Genomic DNA, 27,960 nt, shown 5'->3' on the forward strand with positions numbered 1-27,960 from the left:
TCTTTTTCATGATTCCATTGAACCCACTCATCAAAAAGACGGAATGTCAGTGACCGCTGAATCATTTTTTCAAAGTCGTTCATTGGAACGAATCATTTAAAAGAACCGATACGCGAAAATGAGTCGGACTTCCCATCACTACTGTTCTGCGCTTGAAACTAATCCCCTTTCGTCACGCGCTGAGCGGAAGTGACGTACATAGCCAGAAGCGTGACGAAGGCTGGCTTAAAAATACAACAAGGAAGTGGACGTTTACTGTCAAGGCTAAAATAACATTCATAAAGGAGACATTGAATTACCTATCGGTGTCTTATCACTGAATAAGTACCGGGAGGGTATAGTCATCTCGGACTTACCCGAAAGCCCGTGAGTATCTGTTTGAATAACCGTGGAGCTCGAGTCCAGCAATGAACACGGACGTAGAATTTCACATCAGGCAGAATTACCCGTGGAACAAACTGCCAGCTAATGTCAAACAGGTACAGTAACACACAACACACACAAACACCATCTGACACGACTTTCCCATCACTGCCTGCCCTGCCTGCATAATCATAATTCACAGCATCAGCATGATTTCCAGAGATTCTGTCATTCTTCTCATTCATTCAGTTATCTGTAAACACACACACACACACACACACACACACACACACACCATCATCATCATCATTATAGTTTCGTTACTGTCATCAGATTCCTCTGCATGATACCTGCAGATCAATACATATAAGAAGGCTAAGCATTTTTTAAATATAAATTAATCATTGCATTAGTTGTGTGTTTGTGTAGACTTTGTGTCAGATGTTTCTTCTAAAATTCCATTGGAGACAGTAACCCTCTGATGCATGTGTTATTAAAGCATGTGGGAATAAAATATTGGAATATTTCTTTATGCTTTGAAATAATATGTACAATATATTACACTGAACATTTTTCAAATATATATAAATGTTTAGTTTTTATTGAATAATATTATACTGATAAAAAAAAAAAATGTATAGCCTGAATGCACTGTAAGTCGCTTTGGATAAAAGCGTCTGCTAAATGCATAAATGTAAATGAAAATATAATAATTCATGTTGTTTTATTTTGCAGTGAACAAAATGTAAATTATAATTTTTTATAAATTTGTATTTATTTACGTGTTTTATAATTGTTTATTAATATTTTGAATTGAATTTTTTTCTTTTTTCTTTTTTAATCAAAAAGATATATTTTGAGAGTTATTTGTCCACGGCAATATAGAATAGAAGAATTATGGGTAGAGAAACCATGCATCAAAGGGTTAAAAGGAGAACAAATGAGACAAATGCAGTAGGAATAAATGTGGATAGCATAGAAATTGTGGCTTTGGAAATATTTGATAAAATTTAGATTTTGTTTCAGAAGGAAATTATTTTTGACATTTGACATGATTTTCATCACAAAGACAGTCAATTTCACATTCATAATATTCAATAATGCCAAACATTATGTGTTTGCATTGTATAACTAAATCCATTGGAATTAAATATTGTTGCACATTCATTTCTGTAAGAAATGTTTTTCAGTGTTTTAATTGTCATCTTGCTTTATTCATAGAGCCTGGGAAACTCACAGCGTGAATATGACAAACAGGTTCTTCTGTACAGTATCCGAAACCAGCTTCGCTTCCGCAATAACCTAGGTAAGCATTAGATGAACGGAGAAAATCTATTACTTTTCTCTCCCGTAACTCCTGTTTTTCATTCTGACATTGTTCCAAACCGTTTGTGTTTCTCACTCCACTCTGACCAGACCAACAAGCTCATTGTAGCTCCTGTCAGCAGATGTAATTACATTGAAATAATGAGCCTCGTTGCTCTGATTTAGTGTCCCACAACACTGTCAAAAACCTCTTCTCTAACAGTCAGGCATGTGAAGAAGGATGAACGCAAGTATTATGAAGAGCTGTTGAAGTACAGCCGGGAGCATCTGATGCTCTACCCCTACCACCTGTCTGACATCATGGTCAAGGGTCTGCGGGTCACCCCCTTCTCCTACTACATCAGCATCATGGAGGTAAGGACAAGTCAACTATTTGAATAGCGTTTACTGTAATAGCTTTTTCATTCTTATTTATAATTTTTTTTTGCAGCTTTTAATTGTAAAGAGAGAGTAATGAGGAGAATAGGAAGTTTACTAATTTAATTTTCTCAAACTACCACATTATATTGTCTACACTTGTCTGCACTTTTGTCTGAAAACAGTCGCCATGGGCGTCAGACATTTGCTGGCATCCAAACGTTCAGTGTTTTACTGATCTAGTTTGCAACTGTTTTTCTTCCTTTAATGATAGAGTCGATAGAGAAGTATTAACTCATAAGCTCATTACAGTACAAGTTCTGCATTCTGATAATGCTTCAGACAGGCATGTTTGTTGGACGGTAGTGTTTTGTTTGCGCATATAAGGATTACTGTAAATGACTCATGCAGAGTGTCAGCTTACCATATTTTATCGTATAAAACAACAGTGTCTGCTTTCTGTCTTTATGACTTCTGGTGTCACTTATGCAAATTCATTTACCGGTGTTCTTAGTAAGTTTTTAAATGATGCAGTCTGTAAGCATTCAAAGGGAAAGGATCATTTACTTACTCTCATGTTATTCCAAACTTGTATGTCTTTCTGAGAAAGGAGAAGTTTTAATACTGCTCTCTTCCATGCAATGAATGTTGATGGGAACCAGGATGCCAAACTCTGAAAAAGAAGAAAAACACAATAAAAGCCTCCAACAAGTAGTTTATTGCTTTGTGTGAAAAAAAAAAAATCAGTCATTATTCACTTGCATTCTATGGAAAATAGCAGCTTCTGCTGTACACATTTATTTTTGTTTTCCATTGAGGAAAGAAGGTCATGGGTTTTTAAAGGCATGAGGAAGAGTAAATGACGGCAGAATCATAACTCTTAGGTGAAACTATTGTTTCATTGGACTTTAATTGATTGCAAGTGCATGACCCAATCTCTTTCCCCTTCATTCAGGACATCATGAACTGTGAGAAGAGTTATGATTCCCTGCCCAACTTCACTGCTGCTGACTGTAAGTTGTTCTCTCTCTGTCAGAGCTGGGAATCATTATTTGTGACTGTTGCTGACTGCTCATGCACAATAACGAGGCCACAAGCCACTAGAGACGAATGTACATTGCTCACTCAGAATGAAATGGCACAGAATTACTCTGACTAATAGTGAATGTAAATATTTTAATGAATGTACTTAGCTAATTCTTCAGAAGAAATATGGCATTGCTTTCTTGATGCTTTAAATGTTCCATATACCACAAAAAAAAAAAAGCATTTACTGTTTAATGCGGCTCAGACATGGCATACATGCATTTACTAAATGATTAGTGAAATAATATTTAGAAAATGTGAAAAATATGAATATACAGAAACATGGCTAGCATTTTATAATAAGGTTTCATTTCTTAACATTTAGCTTAATATTACTTTTTTTGAATATACTTATGGTCATTGTTAATTTATTATAAATTAACATAATAATAAATTTGTAACATTTCAGTTATATGTAGAAATTAACATTATGCTATATATGTAGAAATTAACATTATGAATATTAAATGTTCATTGTTAATTATGATTCCTAATACTGTACATTAACTGATGTTAATGAATTGAATGCTATTGTGAAGTGTTAACAAAGTGAAATAGTTCGTGAAAATGGCACAGTATAAAAATGAAATATGAAGTATGATTATAAAATTTATTCATGACAGTGGTAAAGTTACATTAAATGGTGACATTAAAATTACATTACATAATGCTGTTTTAAAGGGTTGCTGAGGTTCTAGTGTAAAATATTGTGTAAATAGACATTGACATAAAATGTATTTAGACTTTGGACTGTGGCATTTCGTATGGATAGTTGGATTATTCATTTGTGCAAATGAGTTTTACAATCACTACAAAGGATCAATATAATAGTGTACAAGCACCTGACAACAAGACAAACCATCTCATATTATTTTGTGGAAAAATGTTGAGTTCGATTTTTAGAGTATCATTGCATTTTACAAACCCCTTATATTTTCCTCATATGTCTTGTCATTATTCAACTGAAAGAAATGTGCTCGCGTATCTTCGGGGAATTGATGTCAACACTCTTATGTGAATTACAGGCAAAGATTAAAGTGAATTTACAGTCATACATATATTTGTACCCCAAAGCATCTGGGTACAAAATCATTGGCATAGTAGCACATCATTAAACTATGTTATGAAACAAATCATTTGTAATTGGCATGCTTAGAGATCTCACAGAACATGGTCTTTGGGTTGGGTAGACAGAAGGTAGCCAGCAGGCTATGCATGGGTTTCTCGCTCTAATCTCTTTGTCTGAAGTGAAGCTGCTCTCCTGCCCTTCACAGCTCACCCCACAGCCTTTGGCATCATGCCTGGCACGTCGCGGTCAGGCCTGGCCTTCTCTAATGATCCCAGACCCCTGTGCCTTTATGCATGGTGAGGGACAGGCTGCTGAGGCCCCAGGAAGGCAGGATCTGGGGCATAGAGGAATATGTTAGTCACAGAGGTTCCTCCAAACACTAAAGGACATCTATGATGTCCTACCAATTGCATGCATAAATGGTCAGCTCTCAATAGAGATGAAAACTGGGTCCAAAATGTTTTGTGAACCTCAAACCACATTTGGAGACATTTGAAAACGCATGTAAGCCACATTGCATAAGTGTTTGTAATGCTGCCTGGTCACTTATAAATTATCCATTGTACTTTAAATGCACATGCATGTACATCCACAGTTTAAATAATGATTCTGCTCAAAATTAAATTTTTATTAATTTCAGTTCACATTTATTCGTATAGCGCTTTTCACGAGACATATTGTTTCAAAGCAGTTTTACAAGAGATGCATGTTTCTACATTACAGTTAAGAGTAAATTGTTATCAGAGCTGACTGTCAAAGTAATGTCCATATGGCAGAAATGTACAGTTCTGTTATAATAAAAATCATGCAGTTAATGACGCATTCAAGCAGAAACAAAGAACACGATTAAGGCAATGATTACATGTTGTGATCATAATGATTGCAATTAAAGGAAAATTTGTGAGTTTAAAATTTGGAATCAACAGTGTGCAGAATATTTAGCATTTTATTTACCAACGTGGAGTGAATACTAGACTTTTACCAATCAAATTTTATTAACAACTTTACACTGCAGAGGTAGAAAAGAAGCTGCATCTGACATGGCATTAATGCTGCTCATAGGTGACAAATGTATTTACAATTATATCATGTAAAAAAAAACATTACAAATGGTCCATGACTCCTGTTATAACCACTGAAGCTGTCTTACTTTTACTCTAACTCTACTATCAACAATTGTCATTTTCGCATTTGACTTTAATAGCGACAGTTAAAATTTATTTAGTTTAATTTTGTGTTCTTTTTGCCCCCTTATCTTGAATTTTTGCCCCAAAACCTCGTTAATTTCCGATCCTGGTTTAAACAGGGTCATAGATTGCAGATTATGTGTCCATACATAAAATATTTGGTAGTTAGTGTCCATTAGCGTATGTATTGATCTGCCTGTTGACCTTTCAGGTCTGAGGCTGCTTGGGATTGGCAGGAACCAGTACATTGACCTAATGAACCAGTGCAGATCTTCCAAAGTAAGTCGCTCTTGGTTTTACACTTTAGATCAATTAGGATGTTGTGGTGAACTTCCATGTAATATCTTCTGGGAGTTTAACATGATGTTCATTAGATGGTTCTCAAATCTGGATGGTTTCATTGCTCCCTTTGAAGATGAAAGATGTAATCCATAGAGAGCAGTGCTTTGTACACACGGTGATAACCTCACACTGTTGCCTAAGCAGCATCTGTCTGTGGCTAGAAATTCTTCCGGAGGAAATCGGCTCGGGATCTCCTGCCAGCAAAACCTGTGGAGATCACGGTAGAGCCCTGGTGGGTGGTACAGACCGGATATATCACCGAGGATGACATCAGGGTAAGGACAACGGATTAATTTAACAATGTTTCTTTAGTCGTGTTCATAAAATTACATTACATTAGGCTTTTGGAAATGGAAAAAGGGAAATAATATTACTTCAAAGAAATCGAATTACTGAGAATAGAAATAAATTATTCATTTAATATTTATTTTATGATGTAACTGTTTTCTAACACACCATTAACAGTTATGTCATTTTTAAATAAAAAAGATGAGCAAAACATCAAAACAAAGAACCAAATTATTCTCAACCGCTATATTTTCTCTCATATTTCCCGCGTGAAACTGTCTTCTAGTTGCTCATTTGAAGGTTTGTAACTGGAGTGAAAGTGTTTTCGTGTTGGGTTGATTCCAGATCTGCTCTGTGGCGGAGAAGACGGCCATTGATAAGATGATAGATTCTGGACCCCAGCTGGCTGGATCAATGGAGTACAACGTGGTTCTGAGTGAGTGTCACAGAGACCGTTTCAGTTTTTTAGAAAACCTCTTGAAATAATGATGATCAAACCAGGTCATGCATGCTGCATTAGCATTAATGTTATAATGGAATGTAAAAGACTTAGCTTTGATTGTCATCCTTTTTCAGGACTGCATATGGTGGAACATACTGATTTGGTAGCAATGGTGACCAGGCCTTTAAAGAAAAAAAAAAAAAAAAGAAAAAAATTTGTGACATTATTATTGTATTGCACCAGTAAGTGCAATTGCCAATGATATTGCATATAATGATATAATGGTACAGAATTTTACAACTCCTAATTAAAATTTTTATTTACACTTTTTATATAGGCTTAATTTTGATAGACTTTAACTTTTTAAACTTTGACAGTGAGATTGAAATGAGACTTTATAACTGCCATGGTTAATAATAAAAATGATTAAAATAGTAAAAGTTAAATTCCCTCACTCCACTAATTATTATATTAATATATTATATTAATAACATACTACTACTACTACTACTAATAAAAACAACGTAATATATACTGAATATTTAACATTTCAGCCAAACTATCATAGTCTCTGCATCCGGTCTGTGCAGAGCTGTCCATTGGCCTATGCAGATGATTGGTTTCCATGCACAGCAGATAATGGCAGCGCACAATCCAAAAGTGTGGGGCAATTTTGAAGTTGGACCAGTACGACCTCTAACAAAAATGTAGTCGCACATGCATGAAAAGTGGTTGGAAAAAGCCACCAGCCAGTCACAATCTGAAAGCCCTGTGTTTTTATGGGTGGTACATTCAGTGCAAGAACTTTCTATCTATTTATCTTCTCCATTTTTTTTCAGGTTTGTACAACCGGGGCTATATATATCTTGATGTGCCCATATCAGATGACAGCTGTATATCAGGTATGCACCGCAGTTTATCAAATAGGCTTTATTTATAACCTCTTTGAAAAAGGATTTTGCTCGTCCATTGCCACAGATTGTACGTAATAGTGGATGGGAGAATCATTGATCAAAAAGTGTTGATAGGATGATCACAAATCCATTTGGAAGAATAGCAGAGAAAACATCTAGGTTACTCTTCTTGGTTTTCATTTTCAGTGCCGCCGCTTGAGGGGTTTGTCATGAACAGAGTCCAGGGTGATTATTTCGAAACGCTACTCTACAAAATCTTCGTTTCCATCGATGAGCAGACTAATGTGTCGGAGGTACATATTCAGTTTTCACTTTGCAGTGCACCTTTCATTTCTTTTCGGTGATTCTGCTTGACTTTGAGAATCTCATAGCACTTTTCTGTTTGTCATTTCAGCTGGCTAATGTACTGGAGATTGACTTGGGCCTGGTGAAGGTACGTGTCATGCAGGGATGAAAATGGAAGGCCATTTACATGGAATGTTTGATATGAAATGATGCCTTTATAGCTGACTGGGAGGACGGTGAATCTAGGATGCACCGGTTCTGGAATTACCGCTGCTGCCGCAAAGGCAATTTTCAAAATTCTTTGGCCTTTTGATGGGTTGTGAAATGAGTCCTTCTTTGAATGTATGATGCAGACTGAGGAGAATGAGGACTGAACCATTGTGTTCACACATTTCCTTTGTAGCTGTTTAGCACCGTTTCAGTATCTGGCAGAGTGGAAAACAAGCTTATTCATGAGATCCGTCATGAAAATCCATAACTCCTTATTAGAAAAGCCAACGCTGACGTGACTCAAAGGACACGATCTTTAACAATGAATTTATTTTTACACAAGATAGCTAGTATTCATTTTCATTATCTCTTTGACATTTTCCTAAGACAAATAGAATGAAACGTTTCCTGCAGTCATCCTATTAGTGAAAACATATTCATTTAGTAAATGATAATGACAGAGTATCTTTGAATAGATCCATTGCTGTCAGCGTTTATGCGTGGCAGACATGGTTCCTTTTGATAGCGATGTGCCTGAAGACAAATACTTTCATTGGAAAAGCTTGAATATTGGACCTTATTTTTTTTTTTCATTTTTCTTTTTCTTATTTTTTTTGTAAATCATTTATAAAGCCAATCAAAGTATCCATTTATGTAAGAATAGTTTTATGAACATTATAAATGAATGATTTATACAGAATTTAATTCTGCTCATTTTTCACGGAATACTTTAAAATAACGAACACTCTCTCTCTCACACACACACACACACACACACACACACACATATACGCAGTGATATTTAAATTCTCTTTTTTTCACCATAATTTATAGTACAATGAGGGAATGAATATAGTATCAGGCCGTATGGAGCCCAAATCCTGACCTACTTTCTCCAGTACTATTCAATCTTTCTCAATAGCTAACAGAGTTTTATCTTCATATGTGACAGTACCGTAACTTTCTTTTCTGTTCCACTTCACCTAGAACCATTCTGAGTCGTGCTTATGGCCATGTCGAGAATAACCTTTGGAAAAATAAGGGAATATGTATTCATAACCTTAGCTTGGTTGGCCTAGCTACAGAATCAGTTGGATGCAACAGATTTGATGTTTCTTGTTGTCAGGTGAAAAGGGCAGATGGAAATTGTGTTTTGGCAATGATGCTGTGATAATGTTTATTATTATAAAGCTGTTTTCGATATCGCTATGGATTATTCATGAAGATGTGTGTGGATGCTTTCCAAACATAATTCAGAGCCTGGCTGACTTCCTCGTAAATTAACATGCAATTATAGTAGTTAATAATCATCGCTGGATTGTGTATGAATGCTGAATGAATATTGGACACTTTTTAAAAAAAATTTTTTATTGTCTTCCAGAATGCAGTGTCCATGTATTGTCGCCTGGGGTTCGCTATCAAAAAGGGTCATGTGATCAGCCCGGACCAGCTGCACCCCTCATGGAAGAGTGCCCCTTCGGTCAACAGACTCAAGTATGAGAAGACATACCTGACACTGATGAATAGGCTTTTAGTGCTGGCTCACGTCTGAGAAACAAACAAAATATTTGCTGCTCTAGAAATCTCAAACTCTGGGCTGTTCACACATTAAGAGATTTTATTTGTGTCATTGGACATAGTGGCTATTCTTACTGCTGGACATCCAGAGTTTATTGTTGGGCTGGCCATATCCTAATCTGGCCATACCACATCATAATCATAAATATGACTAGGATTAAATCCTTCCAATGAATTGAATATTGATTCTTAAAATCCTAGGATTGGTATTTTAATTTATGCGTTTTTAGTTGATGCATGAACATTTCTGCCAGACACAATTTTTGCCACCTCACATCTAGCAGATGTCGCTGGGTTAGTGGTGGATAATTGTTGACACCTAACACATGCAGTACTCCACCTCTATCATATATCTATTCTATATATCTATTATCTATTCAATATTTATTTATTATGCTAAACATGTTAAATAATACATTAATTTTAATTATAATTAATCATTTTTTGATAATGTAATAATTAAAATGAATGAATACTTAAAAAAAAAAATCCTTTTATTATATTATTGCTATTATTATTATTATGCATTGTTATTTGTTTATTTACCATAAAAGAAAACCTTTGTTTTGTTTTTTGTTTTTTTAATTTATTTTTTGTGTTCCTCATAGTGACATTATAATAACTCTTCATTGCAAATCTAGAAAAATCATATAATCTCCTTCTCTGTACCAATGTGCTATATTAGCTTTGCATCTAATAGCTAATAATCTAACAATCTGTAATGGCTGAAATATTTGCAAATGTGAAAGGAAAAATAAAGAGAGCCTGTAGTGTTATGCGGTAAGTAATTGTTGACATTATAACTTGAATGTTCCCAAATTATTCACTAACAAATTGAAAGCAGAACTGAATCGTGATTGAGAATCCAATCAAATCAGAATGGGAATGTATAGCTGGTTAAAAAATCTCATTATAATGTGACCAGCAGTTGCTGTATGTGTGAATGTATTTTTAGTCTGGTGTTTCACTATGTTTTATATCTGAGTGTTTTCTCACACTTTCCAGAGGCACTATGGACCCTCAGAAGATGCTGCTGTCATGGGAGGGTGGGAGTCCAGTGATGGAGGCCGGTTCCTCAGCCACTGATACAGACACCACCAGCCTGGAGGACCAGGGTGAGAACACAGCAGCATTCATTAAATCATAAACGGCTTTCCACTTATCCGTTAGACACTAGCTTACTTTACTGCAGTGTATTATTAAACATTAGTCTGGCTCCAATCAGTACATGCATCATAATAATGTGAATTAAATTGACTGTGATTTTTCCCTGTCCTCTAGACACTGCAAGTGTGAGCAGTCTAAGTATTCCAGCCGCCCCGACTAAGAGGATCGCCTTTCTGTTTGACTCCACGCTCACCGCCTTCCTCATGATGGGCAATCTGTCCCCTGTTAGTGTCTCATTCACAGATTAAAGTATTTCTGCTTTCCAATTGACATAGTTGAAACACTACATGTGGCTTATTTTACTGTGTACTTTAAAGGGGTCATGAACTGCCTTTGTTTTTTATTTTGCACTGTTCTCTGAGGTTCACTTATAATGTTATCAAGATTTTTACATAAAAAACATAATTTTGAAGTAACAGGCTATTTACTGTCCTGTTTTTAACCCCCTCATCAGAACGCTCCGTTTGAATAGGCCCACTGCCATAACTGGCTAACAGTTGTGAATATTTGACAGCCTACATCCTTCCTAAATGGACGCTGCTGTGTTTTAGGTTAAAAACGCATAAATACTCAGTACATATCAAACGATCTGTAACAACAGACAAAGTAATATTGATCATGTAATAATTTGTGTTATTGGTCATAGTGGCTATTCTTACTGCTGGACATCCAGAGTTTATTGTTAGGCTGGCCATATCTTAATCTGGCCATACCACATCATAATGTGACACAAATATGACTAGGATTAAATCCTTCCAATGAATTGAATATTGATTCTTAAAATCCTAGGATTGGTATTTTAATTTATGCGCTTGTAGTTGATGCATGAACATGTCTGCCAGACACAATTTTTGCCACCTCACGTCTAGCAGATGTCGCTGGGTTAGTGGTGGATAATTGTTGACACCTAACGCATGCAGTACTCCACCTCTATCATATATCTGTTCTATATATCTATTATTGTGTGGTGTGACATTGGATCCAATATAGTTGGCACAGCATCGTCTTTTCGTTTCAATCTGAATTCGCTTCAAGTGAACAAAGGACCACATTTTTACTGACGTGGTCTGGAACTTAAATTGAAAATAAAGTTCATCAAATAAAGTTTATCGTTTGGTTTCTGCGTAGACCTGCGTTTGCTGCTCTTGTCATTTACCTACTATGTGCACGAGGCACAGTGGGCAGGGCTAAACATGCAGTGATGTAGAAGCAGGCGTTGATCTTCTTCTGTCGTTTTGGCTTCAATATAAGCTGTTTTTAGACTAACAGGAAAGTTTTGAGTTCTGAATATTACAGGATGTTTTTATAGTACAATGACCCCTTATATATCAAAAGTTAAAAGGATTTTTGATTTCTCAGTTTATGACCCCTTTAAATGTGTTTGATAATATTTAGTGCACTGGTTCATAGTTGGTGGGTTGTGACTGAAAACAGGTTGCATACAGGGTTGCCAAGTCTGTGGTTATACCGTGGAACTACTTTTAAACTGTTGCCACGGGTTGATTTATTTATTTTTTTTGCCTTCCTGAAGGTGAAAGGTTTGACATATTACATAAATTGTATTTGACTGAAATGCTTCAACTGAAATATTTTTACCCATTTAATATTCTACCAATGATAATGCTATGCTAAATGAGAAGTTTTGTGATGGAGAGGCACTGGTAGGGAGTATCCACAATAAATTTAAGAACTCTCGTATCAGCCTATATCCGATCTTACTGATACTTATATGTCGGGCATCCCTACAACAGTAATTGCCTCTAATTGTCCTCTATGGTATTTAGATGCCAATTCATCTGTTACTTTGTAGAAGCAGCCAAATGAGGCAGATGCCAGTATGGGCAAGTTGTATGACATGCATTTATCCTAAAAACAAAACATGAACAAAGCTACTTAAATGCAGCCCAGAATATGTTAAATATGAGTTCACTTGCTGAAAAGACAAAACCTGGTTTGTGCCCTCCACAATGTGTTTAGTGTGGTGAATTATTGCCTGCCGAGAGCATGAAAACATTGAAATTCAATTTTGTACACTAAACAGTTCTGTGTTGTGTCACCGCTTGAAGTCCAGTGGAAAAGCTGGATCCTGAAGCTAAACCAGTTAAGAACTGGTGATTTAGTGAACTTAGAGGAGGAGTCATGCTCAAGTGTTTTCCAAGATTGTCAATCATCAAATATGTTTAGTATGTCATCTATAAATATCAGGATTTCATGTGGTGTTTTTCGTCTCAGAACTTGAAGAGCCACGCTGTGACGATGTTTGAGGTGGGGAAGTTGTCTGATGAGACCCTGGACAGTTTTCTCATGGAACTGGAGAAGGTAATACCCTTATTATAGGACACAAAAGAAGCTGAGGGACACACAGTGGACAGACAATCTCCGTCTCTGTGCCCGTGTTGAAATAGAAAGGGGCCACCTCCAGGGGCTGATTATACAGCACACACACACATTTTTCGCTTTGGCACTGCTCTCACATCTCCTGTGCACACAAAAGCATAAAGGCTATTGCATTTCTCCCTTAATATCTCTCCAACCTTTAGTTACTCTTTTCTTGTTTGCACACGTTCTTTTACTCACTGACATAATGACTTTTTTTGTGTGTTGAGCTTGATAAGGATGCTTTTATGTTGTAAGGTTGAGAGCACTGCTGAAGGAGAGGCTCAGAGATATTTTGACCATGCGCTGACCCTCAGGAACACAATACTCTTTCTGCGCTACAACAAAGATCTCACGCCTGATCAGGGCCCTGATGTACCAAATATAGGTATGTGTTAGTATTTGAGAGCTTGTATATACTAGACCTGGGTTATCAATAAAATATTTAAGTAATAAATGTTATATTGTTGCATACAAATTAAATTTATTTCTGTGAATCAGTTCTTTTGAATCCTTGGATGGATTTTTAACAATGCAAAAAGGATGCAGTAATTCTTTACCCTGTTTTAGTTGTTAAATGTATTAATAATTGTAATAATTTCATTTTAATTCAAATTCACTATAGAAAAATGAATTAAGCAAATGTAGTAATTTCAGAGCAAAAGCAAATACATCAAGATTTATATACAGTGAGGAAAATAAGTATTTGAACACCCTGCTATTTTGCAAGTTCTCCCACTTGGAAATCATGGAGGGGTCTGAAATTGTCATCGTAGGTGCATGTCCACTGTGAGAGACAATCTAAAAAAAAAAATCCAGAAATCACAATGTATGATTTTTTAACTATTTATTTGTATGATACAGCTGCAAATAAGTATTTGAACACCTGAGAAAATCAATGTTAATATTTGGTACAGTAGCCTTTGTTTGCAATTACAGAGGTCAAAGTTTCCTGTAGTTTTTCACCAGGTTTGCACACACTGCAGGAGGGATTTTGGCCCACTCCTCCACACAGATCTTCTCTAGATCAGTCAGGTTTCTGGCCTGTCGCTGAGAAACACGGAGTTTGAGCTCCCTCAAAGATTCTCTATTGGGTTTAGGTCTGGAGACTGGCTAGGCCACGCCAGAACCTTGATATGCTTCTTACAGAGCCACTCCTTGGTTATCCTGGCTGTGTGCTTGGTCATTGTCATGTTGGAAGACCCAGCCTCGACCCATCTTCAATGCTCTAACTGAGGGAAGGAGGTTGTTCCCCAAAATCTCGCAATACATGGCCCCATCCTCTCCTTAATACAGTGCAGTCACCCTGTCCCATGTGCAGAAAAACACCCCCAAAGCATGATGCTACCACCCCATGCTTCACAGTAGGGATGGTGTTCTTGGGATGGTACTCATCATTCTTCTTCCTCCAAACACGTTTAGTGGAATTATGACCAAAAGTTCTATTTTGGTCTCATCTGACCACATGACTTTCTCCCATGACTCCTCTGGATCATCCAAATGGTCATTGGCAAACTTAAGTCGGGCTGGACATGTGCTGGTTTAAGCAGGGGAACCTTCCGTGCCATGCATGATTTCAAACCATGACGTCTTAGTGTATTACCAACAGTAACCTTGGAAGCGGTGGTCCCAGCTCTTTTCAGGTCATTGACCAGCTCCTCCCGTGTAGTTCTGGGCTGATTTCTCACCTTTCTTAGGATCATTGAGACCCCACGAGGTGAGATCTTGCATGGAGCCCCAGTCCGAGGAGATTGACAGTCATGTTTAGCTTCTTCCATTTTCTAATGATTGCTCCAACAGTGGACCTTTTTCACCAAGCTGCTTGGCAATTTCCCGTAGCCCTTTCCAGCCTTGTGGAGGTGTACAATTTTGTCTCTATTATCTTTGGACAGCTCTTTGGTCTTGGCCATGTTAGTAGTTGGATTCTTACTGATTGTATGGGGTGGACAGGTGTCTTTATGCAGCTAACGACCTCAAACAGGTGCATCTAATTTAGGATAATAAATGGAGTGGAGGTGGACATTTTAAAGGCAGACTAACAGGTCTTTGAGGGTCAGAATTCTAGCTGATAGACAGGTGTTCAAATACTTATTTGCAGCTGTATCATACAAATAAATAGTTAAAAAATCATACATTGTGATTTCTGGATTTTTTTTTTTAGATTATGTCTCTCACAGTGGACATGCACCTACGAAGTGGGAGAACTTGCAAAATAGCAGGGTGTTCAAATACTTATTTTCCTCACTGTACATATTGAGCATGTGAAATATAATCTTACATCATAAAAAAATATACACAGGTGGCCATAGTACCAATATTTGGAATATTTAGGAAATTTACATGTTTGAAAGATGTGACCAAGGTTGCATTTATTTGCATTTATTCAAAAATAACCTTATTATTGTGAAATATTATTACAATTTTCAATTTTAATATATTTAAAAATGCAATTTGTTCCTGTGATGCAAAGCAAAATTTTCAGCATCATTACTCTAGTCTTCAGGGTCACATGATCCATCAAAAATCATTCTAATGTACTGATTTGCTGCTCAGGAAACATACTTATTATCAGTGTTGAAAACAGTTTTTGCTGCTTAATATTTTGTGGAAATTATTCTGATGGGTAATACACGTCACTATCAGTGTCCTTATTTAAACTGTATCACTGTGATCTTTATTAAATTAAATTTTCTTTCAATTATGGAGCGGTACAAGTAGACACATGTTCACACGTCCTGGTTGGCACTGATGTATGTTTGTGTTTCTCGCCAGGCCTGCCTCTGGACCTCCTCCGCTGTGAAAGCCTGCTGGGATTGGACCCTGCCACCTGCAGCCGTGTGTTGAACAAGAACTACAAACTGCTAGTTTCCATGGCGCCACTCAGCAACGAGATCCGGCCAATCAGCAGCTGCACGCCTCAGGTAGCCCAGGAGACTGTAGTCAGACCCGTAGAGAGGGTTGTGTGAATGCTGGGAGTTTACGAGACCGTGTGCGCGCTCAGTGAGCAGTCAGATCATCGTCCTCTTGAGAGTATCATTCAAGCTAAATAGGTCTTTCTTTGCCTCCGGGTTTCTTTATAAAAGTTGCACCGTGTACAAAAACGCTACCCACCAACTACATCTCTGCATTTCCATAATGATCTTTTACATGCTGTTTAGATGTCTTTTACAAATAAGGTCAGCATTTGGCCTGGGGGGAGAAGTTACGGTGTGCATTTGGAATAAATTCATTTCGTTACACTTCATTACATGTTTTGTCACTAGGAGCTGTTGGTTGGAAGTTGGCCATGTATCTTAGAGTAGCTTTATATTATGTGTCTGATGTGTCTCTTCCAGCACATTGGTCCAGCCATTCCTGAGGTCAGCTCCATCTGGTTCAAACTGTATCTGTATTCTGTCACTGGTCAAGGCCCTCCATCACTTCTGTTGTCCAAGGGCTCCAGGCTCAGGAAGCTGCCAGAGATCTTCCAGGTCCGTTTCAGCATTGAAATGTTTATTTCATTTTTGTTTGAACTTTGTATGTATATATATGCATATTAGGGGGGTATATTAGGGGTCTTACGATTTTTTTAATGTTTTTGAAGAAGCCTATGTTCACCAAGGCTGCATTTATTTGATGAAAAAAAAATACAGTAAAACATTAATATTGTGAAATATTATTACAATTTGAAATAACTATTTTCTATTTTAATATATTATGAAATGTAATTTATTCCTGTCATAGCAGAGCTGAATTTTCAGCATCATTACTCCAGTCTTCAGTGTCACATGATCCTTCAGAAGTCATTGTAATATGCTGATTTACTGCTCAAACATTTCTTATTATTAATATTGAAAACAGTTGTGTGCAAAATTTTCTTTCTGGAAACTATAATGCATTTTTAAGCCTTCTTTGATTATAAATGTTATAATTGTCTATACTGTTGATAAATTGAATGCATTCTCACTAAACAAAAGTATTACTTTCTTTCAAAAAGACAAAAAAACTCACTGTCTCCAAAAATTTGAACGGCAGTATATGCATTATAAACATGTTAAATATCCTGTTATTATCGTATATGATTTTAATAAATAAATTATTTATATACTTTATATACTATATATATATATATATATATATATATATATATATATATATATATATATATATATATATACTATACTAAATCCTTTTCAAGTAAAATATCATTTACATAATCATTTGATATGTTACTCAGGCCTATGACCGACTGCTTATTACATCATGGGGTCATGACCCTGGGGTTGTTCCGACATCCAATGTGCTAACAATGCTGAACGATGCCCTCACCCACTCTGCTGTGCTCATCCAGGTAATACAGGGAGACCCTGAACACCCAAGAATTCTCATATCTAACACATTCTCAAATCTAATGTAATTGTTATTTAATTTTAAAACATTTAACAAAATCACTTTTTCAGGGTCATGGAATGCATGGACACGGTGAAACTGTCCATGTCCCATTCCCATTTGACGACGAAGACCTTAAAGCAGGTAAAATCTTAGCTGTCTATACATATAGTGGTCCGGGGCTTTTAGGGTCACTTTAGATGTGTTTAGCACTCTGAATAGCCCGGTCTTTCTAACTGACCACTCTGATTTGTGTTGCCTCTCCCAGAGTTCTCATATTCCAATATGTGTGCGCACAAAGCCCTTAAGATCCTCCGGGACAAAGTGGATCTGGAGCACCAGTGTGGCTACATCACCATGCTCAACCACAACAACAGACATCGCAGACGACCCAGTGACGCCGACGGTGGGGCTAAGGGCTTCTTCTTAATTCCAACTGTCCATTTAACCAATCTCTGAAATGCCTGATAAGGGCAACCCCAATACTGATCATTAGCCACTCCAGGGCTCTATCGATAAATGCTGCAATTAGATTCGAATGAGAGCAACCAGTTAAAGCTTTTGCCAGTGTGTTTTATTAGAACAGGTCTCTAATTCAATTAATGTTTTAATTGCAGTCCACACGTTTGATTGCATCACTAATCAGAGTGAAACCTGAACGCTACCTTGACGGTCTCAAAGGAACTTGAGATTCACTCTCTTTGCTTTCCTCACAGGAGACCCTGAGCTTAGTGGAGTGCTTGATGCCAACGGAAGCAATGAATCTTTTGAGCTGGTTACAGAGGAGAATAACGGAGACGGCAGCAAGAAAACGGGAACAGAAGGTAGGTGTTCTTTGACTGAGAGCCAGAATCTGAAGATTTATTTGTAGAAAACACGCAGAATAGAGTTAAACATGTGTTGTGGGTCCTGAAAATCAATCAGGTCATGAGACTAAGTCCTGTTTGTTCACTCTCCCAGGGTCGTCCAGTGAGGATGAATGGGTTCCTCTGGAGCTTTGCTTTGGGATGCCTCTTTTTAGCTCTGAGTTAAACCACAAAGTGTGTCAGAGGATCGTCTCCCACAAACTCTGCAGCAAAGACAGGTGACAACCTGAACAAATGTCCCCTTTTTTTAGTGTGCATAAGAATCTTTAAAAATACTGTTTGCAGACATGCACTGGCATATTGAGCTGCGATGAGCACCGTAGCTTAATGTGCCAGTGCATGTCTGCAAATATTTCTAGCAAAGCAAATTTGAATCCAGCCCGTTATTTTACTGATCCCAATCCCACCTCTTTATCTTATCTATTCCTTTCCTCTGTCCACTATCTATATTAATACACTTCTATTTAAATGTTTGGGTTGGTAAGATTGTTTTCTATTCACAATATTATTGTGAAATATAATAATAATAATAATAATAATAATAATAATAATAATTTATTATTATTTAATATTATTATTAATATTGTGAAATATTATTATAATTTAAATAACGTTTTTCTATTGTAATATGTTAATTGTTATATATAGGTTACTTTCAATCAATTTAAAGCCGCAGTCTGTAACATTTTTGGTTAAAAATGATCCAAAATCCATTTTTAAATGTGACCGCGGCTTTAAATGTCAAATTAATTTTGTAGTATTTTTTATTTTTTTTTGTAGTTAATGCATTCAGTTCCTTTTCCAGAAATAAAACTAAATTAAATGTGTAATGATATAATCAGTCTGCTGTAATTAAGTAATTAACATTCATGTTTGTACAAATGACGGTCTGTTGAGCTTTCATTATAATTAGACATTTTATGTAACATGCTATAAATAAACATGTAAATAATCATACACATAGAGTACCAATTCTATGTACGTATTCCATAGCACAAATATTAATATTTCACCTTTTGGCACGTTTTATTGTCATCGCTGGCTTTTTTTAATATTATCGCCCCTACTACAGTGACAGATAAAACTAAAATCGGTGGTATGAGAAATCACACTTGTCTCTGTGATAGTCTGTGACTGGCCTCTTCTTTAATCAGAACCAACGTCTCTTGAATGAATGCATTAACAGTGTTAAGAAAAATGAAGCATATTTAAGCAGCATTATGCATATTTAATTATGTTTGTTTTGACAGCCTTAATTACAATGTATATGTTAAAATAAAGGACTATAGAATAAAGAACACACTCTGTTTCTTTTGCAGTCTTCAAGAGTTACTACATTCCAGTCGAAAACTGGCATTAAAGGTTCTCAGTTTTGTTTATGCATTCCAGGTAAATCTTCACCAATTTTATTTTGTTCCTAATATAATGTGGGTATAGTTCAAAGTAGCAGTGCTAATGTCTTATTTCACAGATGCCATTCAGCTGTATTACAGTCATGGAAATCCATGAAGTATCAGCCAGTTTTAAAATAGCTATTTCCTACAGGAACTTAATGAAATCTTATAAAGTCATGGACTTTTCTGTAGTGGATATATATATTTTTTCTAGTTATGTTCTGCTCTAAAATATTTCATCAGCTAGAAATTGCTCTATGAGAGTGCAATCTCTATAAAACTAGGCAAGATGTGTGAGACCCCTGGTATTTTTCATTGTCATATGTTCTTTGTATGTGTGTTGAGTTGACTATTTTTCACCGTCGCTCACAGAACGGAAAACAGCCCGCGGACCCTGACAGTGGGGTCTATGGTCCCCTGAGTCAGCCCCCAGCAGAGTCTGGCGTCCCCCTCCCCGCAATCAACCTGCTCTTCAAGGAGGGCGAGCTGAAGGAATGGAGCGGCCGAGCGCCGCCCTCCCTGCACATCTCTGCCCCACAGAGAGATCAGCCCACATAAAACACCACCCTCAAAATAACCCTGTTCAGATCCACACCATACACCGCTTATGTCATGAGTTACCATGTTACCTGTGGCACTCAATCACACACAGCCATCAAGTGCTGCTGCCGCCATCCGTCACGTCTGGATGCGAGCCTCCAGAGTAAAGTCCCGACGGCTCACACGTCCCATTCACCCAATCAAAAAATAGAAAATCTATTTACAAAAAACCTTTTAATGTGTATATAGACTTTGCTTGGAAAACATAGGACCAATCCTGGGGTTGGATGAAATCGCCCTACTTGTATTACCATGTTTTGTGACCTGATGCATGATATCACTGCACAAAATCTCAGAAACTACTTGACTGAATCAGCAGGGTTTGAAAACACAAATTTGAGGTTTACGTTTTGCACAAAGCCTGAGGATGAAATTCAGGTTTATTCGATTTTTTTTTTTTTTTTTTGGGTGAGACTTGATTACGGTTTATTAGGTAGTATTCCAGCTGGAAATCTTGTCCGTCTCAATTCTGCTTAGCAGAGGAGCGTTTCAGCTTCACTGAGACCAAAGACCTACTTGTTTTATGTTGATTTTTACTATTATTTTAATTATCGCTGCCTTATTTGCTTTGTGCCCATTAGACTACTTTATCACCGAATGCATTTATTCCACTAGGCCAGTTTGAATATGTTCACACTATCTGCTTTAGTCCACAAACCTTCAAATAGTGACAACAAGGTCGTCGATTATCCATCAGTACCTAGATGTGTTGAATATCAGTATAAGTTTAGAGTTTGTTGTGCGAATATGCAGTAATACAGCATTAAAATTCCCCTCAGTGGCCTGATTTTTTTCCCTCATGCCTTTACTGAGGGTGTTGCCAGTGTTTCCCCAATCAAACCTTATGGTAGTGGTGTATGAAGACCGATTAGAGATCTTGGTGCTGCATGATGAGTGTGTAGAGTCGTTGTGTGTATTGTGCACCATCCTCTCCTCATCTCTTTATTTCCCCTTTCCATTCCTTCCTGCAACGATACGGTCCAAAACAACACCGGCTCCGTGCCTGACCCTGTCACACTGTTAGGGAAAAAATAACCGGTAGTTTTATAAAGTCTCCCTGCATTTTAGGAACTCTCTGTTGTAGTGTACTTGATGGGACTGTGAACATGCTCTTGTAATTAAATGGGTACAGAAGTTACATTTTCCCCTCACTCCATCCCATTCTCCAAAATATATGTCATAACAAATGAATATGTAAAAAGTATATGAAAGTACTAATAAATATGTTACAAAAACACCCATTGCAAGTGTTAGCATGGAGTTTGTCATTTAAAAAGCTGTTTTCTTCAGGTTGTTGATGGGTTGGCTACAGACAGGCTGGCTCCCCGGTGACTGTAATTACTATAGCAACACAAATTCAGGGTGTCACCAGGGGGCACTGAGGCTCTGAAATGGGGCATGTCATCATAGGAATAGCACAAACCAGAAGGAGAAAAAAAAAAAAGCTTCTGATGATGCCTTTCAACAATTCATATTGACATGCTCTTTATTTTTCATCCTACAGTATGTGCGAGGTCAGTGTACTGTATGTAGTGGTTTGAATTTCTGTCATTAATTTTATAATTAATCTTCTTGTAGCTTAATAATTAAAATTGGTTTTATCTGGAGGCTTGCTCTTTAAAACTAGGTCAGTGACTATAGTCAGAAACTTTCAATATTTCAAGAAATGTGTGTATGGGAGGAAATTTGACACAGCGGGTGGCTACCCTATCCATTTTTATTGTAGATGTGCTGCAGCCTATGAAACTTTCACACAGAGAAATACAGACTTGCACAAAAGGAATATAACCTTCTACTTCAGTTTCTCTGTATTTTCAGCCTTTGATGTTTCTAAGCAGTGCATGTAGAAAAACTAAACTGGCATTATCCATGTAATTAAATATATCTTGATGTAATTTGTCACTTAATTGGAAGAAGGGTAAACACTTTTATTAACAATTTAAACGACTGTAAATAAAGTCTGAATTATTAAATTCACAAAGCACAAGCACCCCCCCCCCCCATCAAAAATCAAAAATGTGTTGCCATATTTTGATACTCTTTTGTGACACTGTTACATACTGTGTCTTTACATACAGTACAGAGCCATTCACAACCTGTACGCAGATGGCGAATTCACACCAAGATTGATAACTAACAATAACTATTAGCATCCACACCAACAGATGAAACCATTGTGCTTATTATATGAGCAAGCTCTGCAGTTACATTGTCTGTCTTTAAATGCTCAAGCTGTTCATTAAGGTGGAAAAAATCATTCTGAATGCGAGTCCAATGTCATCTTTATCTCACAATTCAAGATTTTTTTTTTTTTAGAATTGTGAAATGTTAACAAAGAAACAAATTCAGAACTGTGAGACGTAAATTCTGAGTTTATATCTAGAAGAAAAGTCTGAACTGCAAGTTAAAAATTCACAATAACCTTTTTTGTTTTGTTTTTATCCTGTGCCAAAAACTGGATTCCATAGGCCTACTATTCTCATAGAATGAGACCAATTATTAAAATCTTATAGTTTTGTTTCTTAAAATGGACTGTAGGTGAACATGCAGCAGTTTTTGATTTTGGTATTTTGAAATATCCCGTTAATATTTTTGTGTTAGCCTACTATTCATGGTCAAGTTAAACTATTTGGAGAAACTGCTGCTCATTGAACAAGTGAATGAATCACTTTCAGACTAGTTTGAGCGATTATAGCGATTGATTTGCGAATCTGGCAACGCGATTCTAACAGCTCAGAAAACACGAATCCCTGGAATACCGTAAATATTAGGCTACATAAAATATATGGTAATCCCAAGGATTTATCAGTAAAAAGAGTCGACACCCCTGTTTGTGAACAAAATTACTTTATATGTAATTATTAACAAAATTATGTTATGTATTATTATTATGACACGAAGATATTTTTGGTTTGTTTGTTGTTTACAGTAGTTAGGCTCCTGTAATATATGACTGGCAGAGCAGCACTGCAGTAGCTGTTAACTGGACAGCCCTGGGTGAGCTGCTTTATCATATTAATAATTCTTAATGACGCCTGTCTAAACTGCTTTACACTGTGTTACGCTTTCCCAGCGATGTCTCTTTAAATGAGGGAGCGTGTGTAATAAGTGTGGCTGTGGTTGGTTTTCTTCAGCTCTGCTTGTTAATTCGCATAATATCTGATAAACCCGAGCAACGCGCAGCAGGTGCTGTTCAAAACAGAGAACATTTTGACAAACAAACAGAGCGCTTTACGCTTCCGCGAGGACGGAAATGTCGTGTTTGCCGCTCTGTTCAGCAGCATTTTATTCATTTCATCAGCAGGCTATGCCAGTGAAGCTTTGAAGAACTTTCTGCTTGGAAACATCAGGTGTGATAGGACTACTAACTAACTAACTGCCTGGAGCAGCGGCACGAATCATTGGACACACAGACCGGATGACTTATCCCACACAATAACTCTTCTTATATAAAGTGCTTTGTTTGTAATTGTGATGCGCGCGGATCTGGCATATGCAGCTTTAGTAAGCAACTATCTGCGCAGACGGAGCATCGCAGTGAATCTACTTCCAGATGTCCATCTCTCTCTGCTCGTAACAGGTGGAGCTCATTTCACTCCATCTGTCCGCTGCTGAAGTGGCATATATGGGCAACCAGGTTGACAAACTGTCACACCTAAGTTACGCCGAAGTTCCCACGACCGACCCTAACGGACTGGACACGGAGGAAGACGGCCCGCGGATCGGCGTCTCCTACATTTTCGCCACCGACGACGACGAACTGGACGATAACCATCACCAGCATGTCGATGGACCGGAGCAGAAGGAGGAAGAGAAGCACTACAACGAGCTGGACTGCGCGGTTTACCACCGAGACGAGTGCATTTATGAGAGAAGTAGCCACACTACGGAACTGGAGACGTTCAGCCCGGAGAATTTATTGAACAAATGTAAGCCCGGAGATGTGCTGGAGTTCGTGTCCGCCGGTCAGTACCCACACTGGGCTGTGTACGTCGGGGATTTCCAGGTGGTGCACCTGCACCGGGCGGAGGTCAAGAACAGTTTCCTGACCGACGCTAGTCAGGGCAGGAGGGGCAGGATCGCGAACGAGCTGTACAAATTCAAGCCCCTCAGTCCTGACATGGTGGTGCAGAACGCGATGGAGCAGGTGGGGGCCAAAGACAGAGAGATAAGTTGGAGAAATTCGGAGTGTTTCGCCGCCTGGTGCAAATTCGGTAAACGGGAGTTCAAGATGGGAGGGGAGATACGGATAGGAAAACAGCCGTACAGATTAAAGCTCTCCTTGCCTGACAAACAGTTTCATGTGCTTGAGTTTCAGAGTTTGGAGGATTTGATCATGGAAAAGAGGAGAAATGATCAGATCGGTAAAGCGGCAGTTTTACAGGAGTTGGCGCATCATTTGAGCAATAGCGGAAGTGAAGCGAACGTTCATTGACGCGCAACAGGTAGCGGAGACAAATGTATCCCAACATAACATGTGCGTGATTCTCACGAAACCCGTCCTGAACACTTAACTGCAAAATTAAAATTAATTATTTTTTGTTCAAAGAAAATGACAGAACTGGGACAGATTCTGATTGGGTTACAGTACTAGCTCTCCATCATATCAATGCGCCGCTCCCATAGCAGATGTTCTGTCATGTCAGGGACTACATCTTTTAGCGGAGGGATATCACTTAATGAATTTAATTATTAATAATAAAATGTTTCAATAATTAAAAAAAAAAAAAAATGTGTCCTCGATATTTTAAATTTTTTTGCAATCATCTTTATAAAAACAATAAAACACTCAAGGCCACGCTGCATTGTGAATATAGTAGGCTAATGGCTAAAAGAATCAGCTGCAGTGTACCCATATTGACAATTTATGGGTTTATTGGTTAGGATGTTTTGCATTGTAACTTACTGTGAATGCGAATCGTTCTTTTCATAACAATTAAGCTAAATTCTTATTGCAGTAATGCAACAACTATGTTCTTATGCACTCATTACCGTAATGTGGTGAAAATATAGTAGGCTAGTATTACCACCTTTAATGTATGTTAATTTCAATAAAATAAAATGCATTGAAAATAATGGAAATCGCCTAGAAGTAAGCAAGCTAAATTATGGTAATGAGACTTGGGTGGTAAAACTTGCTAAATTGTCTTCAAAATAATGTTACAATGCAAAGCATCTTAACTGTTGTAAATGTAGGCTTCATTTACTTTTTGCAAAAATAATTAATTAATAATAAAAATGAATTAATTTTGGGGCTTCGTGAGATTCATCTATATGTTGGTATCTGACATCACATATTATGATGACAAATTATGTTAATTTTCCTTCTGTTGGAAATCGAAATAATTTCACACTCAGTTATTAAATATTTTAAGTTGGGTGATATTGTTTTTCAAATAGATTGCCTCTCAAGTTGTAAGCTGTTCTCTATAATGTATAATCAGGCTCTCTGTGAGTTGCAAAATAGCCATAAATCATCATATGTGGACCTTGCTTTATAAAAGTTTTGGCACACATGAAATTACAGCAAGTAAACAGTGACTGAATCCACCTGCTTACCCCCTCTCTCTCTCTCAGTTATTCTTGCTTTTATCATTACACAATCTGAGAACACATCTGACCTAACATATTGCTCTTTATGGTTTTACGTCAGTATGCTGCATTTTCTAACACAACTGTATGTAGTTTTGTGTAATTTTTGCGACTTTGGAGCCCCCTACAGTTAAGTGAGTGGAATTCACTGTCGTAAATATAGCAATGTAGCTGTACATGTGCATTTGTTGCTGCCGTAAAACAATCTACTCTTTTCGTGGAATTTCGTACCCTCTCATCAAACTACTGACTTCCAGACAGACATTTGGCGGGAAGCAGGGAAAAGAAACAGAAGTCACTCAGGATAATGATTTTGAAACTGATACTTGAAGGTAAAAAACGTAGATAAAAATTGCTTTAATTAACTGAGCATTCATTATACTTTTGACATTAGTATCCACATTCTTCCTGAACAAGGAAAGTTGCACCCGATTCATACCGGAACAATGCTTTACATTTCCGGTTTCTGGTGTTCCTAGTCAATTTATATCCTAATGGATAATGTAACGTTAAACCTATGAAAATAGTTTAAGTAATGTGGCTCCATAGTTTAATCACTTTACAGTGTCGCAGTGACCGTCTTTTTTGAGGCGGCCGGAAGTTATATTGAAAATGTTTTGTTTTAATTAATTCAGTCGATCTTTTAACCCTGTTTTAACATGGCTTTTAAAGGGATAGTTCACCCAAAAATTCTGTCATTAAGCACTCACCTCATGACATTCCAAACCCGTAAGACCTTCGAACACTAATTAAGATACTTTCTGACTCTGCATAGACAACAACGCAACTACCACGTTCAAGGCCCAGAACAGTATAAGGACATCATTAAAATAGTCCATGTGACATCAGTGGTTCAACCGTAATTTTATGAAGCGAGAATACTTACCACTATAATAACGTCTTTATTCAACAATTTCTTCTCTTCCGTGTCAGTCTTCGACACCCGTTAACGATGTCCTTACTACCTTTCTGAGCCTTGAATGTGGTAGTTGCATTGCTGTCTATGCAGGGTCAGAAAGCTCTCGGATTTCATCAAAAATATATTTTGTATTCTGAAGGTGAACAAAGGTATTACAGGTTTGGAACGACATAAGGCTGAGTAATTAATGACAGAATTTTCATTTTGGGGTGAACTCTCCCTTTAATGAGACTGGAGCATGAAAATCCATCATGACAGCACTCATTGGTTAGAAAAAGATGGCTACAGTTTCCGTTTTTTCATATGTTTATAGATTTTACTTTTTTTTTTATTACCAAAGGCCACGTAATATGGTGGAGTTTGAAAGCCACAGGTAAAAACATGAGCTTGTTTTAAAAAATCTGATGGAAATCAATTGATGTAGTGTTTTAATATTCAGAATATGCTTTAATCCTGAGCCTGTTCAATATCCTGCAAACTCTCCACGACTTTCATTTGCAAGGCTGCCAAAGTTGGCTTACCTTCTAATTGTCCTCCCACTTGAATTTTAATACAATTTTCTCTTGAGTGTGTGAATTGAATTTGATGATGTGAAGCTGTAGAAAAGAAGCTGAAAGCAACAGTTTGCTAACACTGGGTTAAATAAATATAGCAAGGCCGAGGCATAAAATGCCACGTAGGTAATAATTTATTAATCTCTGCTTCGACGCTTTATAATAAAAGCCCTAACAAATGCCACAGGCGGTAGTTCATAGCCGTTCAGTCATGAGATCATGAAGCAAATGCTTCATCCAAACTAGACTTTGACCTCAAACTTTGCCTATGGGAAAACACCAGGTGGTCAGACTTGAAATGCATGGACAATCCGAAGGGTCGAAACACAATGTCACAGAAACTCGGTGTGACTTATCTCTCTGAACAGGAGCCCTGCCTTTGAGATATGCCGCAGATGACGTGTTTTGTTACAGGAGGAAAGGATGTTTTATGATTTGCGCCCAATCGCACTGCCACAGGGCCACTCTGAGTAAACACGGGATGCTGGGAAACAGGGAAGTAATTACAACTGCCATACTGTGAGTGAGTAATGGCTGCCCACAAAGGCAACAAGACAGTCTTTGTGAATCATTGGAAAGCCAACACTCTTGCCAGCTTGAGACAACAGCCCCCTAATGAGCACTTAGTCGGTGATGTTTTGAATGTGATCTGACTCTGTGACACTGCTCTTTGTGCT

The 27,960-nt window shown here is 37.4% G+C and overlaps 2 protein-coding genes across 3 annotated transcripts; both read left to right on the plus strand.

Moving 5' to 3' along the window:
• The first annotated feature begins 23 nt into the window (after positions 1 to 23).
• fam91a1 (family with sequence similarity 91 member A1) lies at positions 24 to 21,455 on the plus strand. 2 transcript variants are annotated; one of them, XM_058753972.1, is made up of 24 exons: positions 28 to 479; positions 1,585 to 1,669; positions 1,892 to 2,043; positions 3,002 to 3,059; positions 5,600 to 5,667; positions 5,892 to 6,005; positions 6,364 to 6,454; positions 7,300 to 7,362; positions 7,561 to 7,667; positions 7,769 to 7,807; positions 9,251 to 9,363; positions 10,453 to 10,562; positions 10,729 to 10,838; positions 12,847 to 12,933; positions 13,249 to 13,378; positions 15,763 to 15,911; positions 16,326 to 16,460; positions 17,207 to 17,320; positions 17,430 to 17,502; positions 17,627 to 17,764; positions 18,075 to 18,182; positions 18,319 to 18,442; positions 19,544 to 19,613; positions 19,991 to 21,455. In XM_058753972.1, exons 1-24 carry the CDS (start codon positions 408 to 410, stop codon positions 20,174 to 20,176), a joined length of 2,496 nt encoding a protein of 831 aa, XP_058609955.1. In that variant the 5' UTR covers positions 28 to 407; the 3' UTR covers positions 20,177 to 21,455. The 2 variants fall into 2 exon arrangements, with proteins under 2 accessions (XP_058609956.1, XP_058609955.1); XM_058753973.1 differs by lacking the exons at positions 19,544 to 19,613; positions 19,991 to 21,455 and adding an exon at positions 18,560 to 18,710 and having other exon boundaries at positions 24 to 479; positions 18,319 to 18,476.
• Positions 21,456 to 23,247: 1,792 nt separating this feature from the next.
• Positions 23,248 to 25,768, plus strand: lratd2a (LRAT domain containing 2a). Its single transcript, XM_058752749.1, has one exon. It carries the CDS (start codon positions 23,844 to 23,846, stop codon positions 24,651 to 24,653), a length of 810 nt encoding a protein of 269 aa, XP_058608732.1. The 5' UTR covers positions 23,248 to 23,843; the 3' UTR covers positions 24,654 to 25,768.
• The last annotated feature ends 2,192 nt before the right edge of the window (positions 25,769 to 27,960 follow it).

This window comes from Onychostoma macrolepis, chromosome 19, assembly GCF_012432095.1.
Source record: "Onychostoma macrolepis isolate SWU-2019 chromosome 19, ASM1243209v1, whole genome shotgun sequence".
Taxonomy (NCBI): Eukaryota; Metazoa; Chordata; class Actinopteri; order Cypriniformes; family Cyprinidae; genus Onychostoma; species Onychostoma macrolepis.

Bases quoted from the DNA above. Each gene is read 5' to 3' on its own strand.
- fam91a1 (XM_058753972.1), top strand. From the start codon at position 408: ATGAACACGGACGTAGAATTTCACATCAGGCAGAATTACCCGTGGAAC. The intron at 7,668-7,768 runs GTACATATTCAG...TTGTCATTTCAG, and splicing joins AGCAGACTAATGTGTCGGAG to CTGGCTAATGTACTGGAGAT. The intron at 17,765-18,074 runs GTGGGGCTAAGG...CTTTCCTCACAG, and splicing joins ACGACCCAGTGACGCCGACG to GAGACCCTGAGCTTAGTGGA.
- lratd2a (XM_058752749.1), top strand. From the start codon at position 23,844: ATGGGCAACCAGGTTGACAAACTGTCACACCTAAGTTACGCCGAAGTT.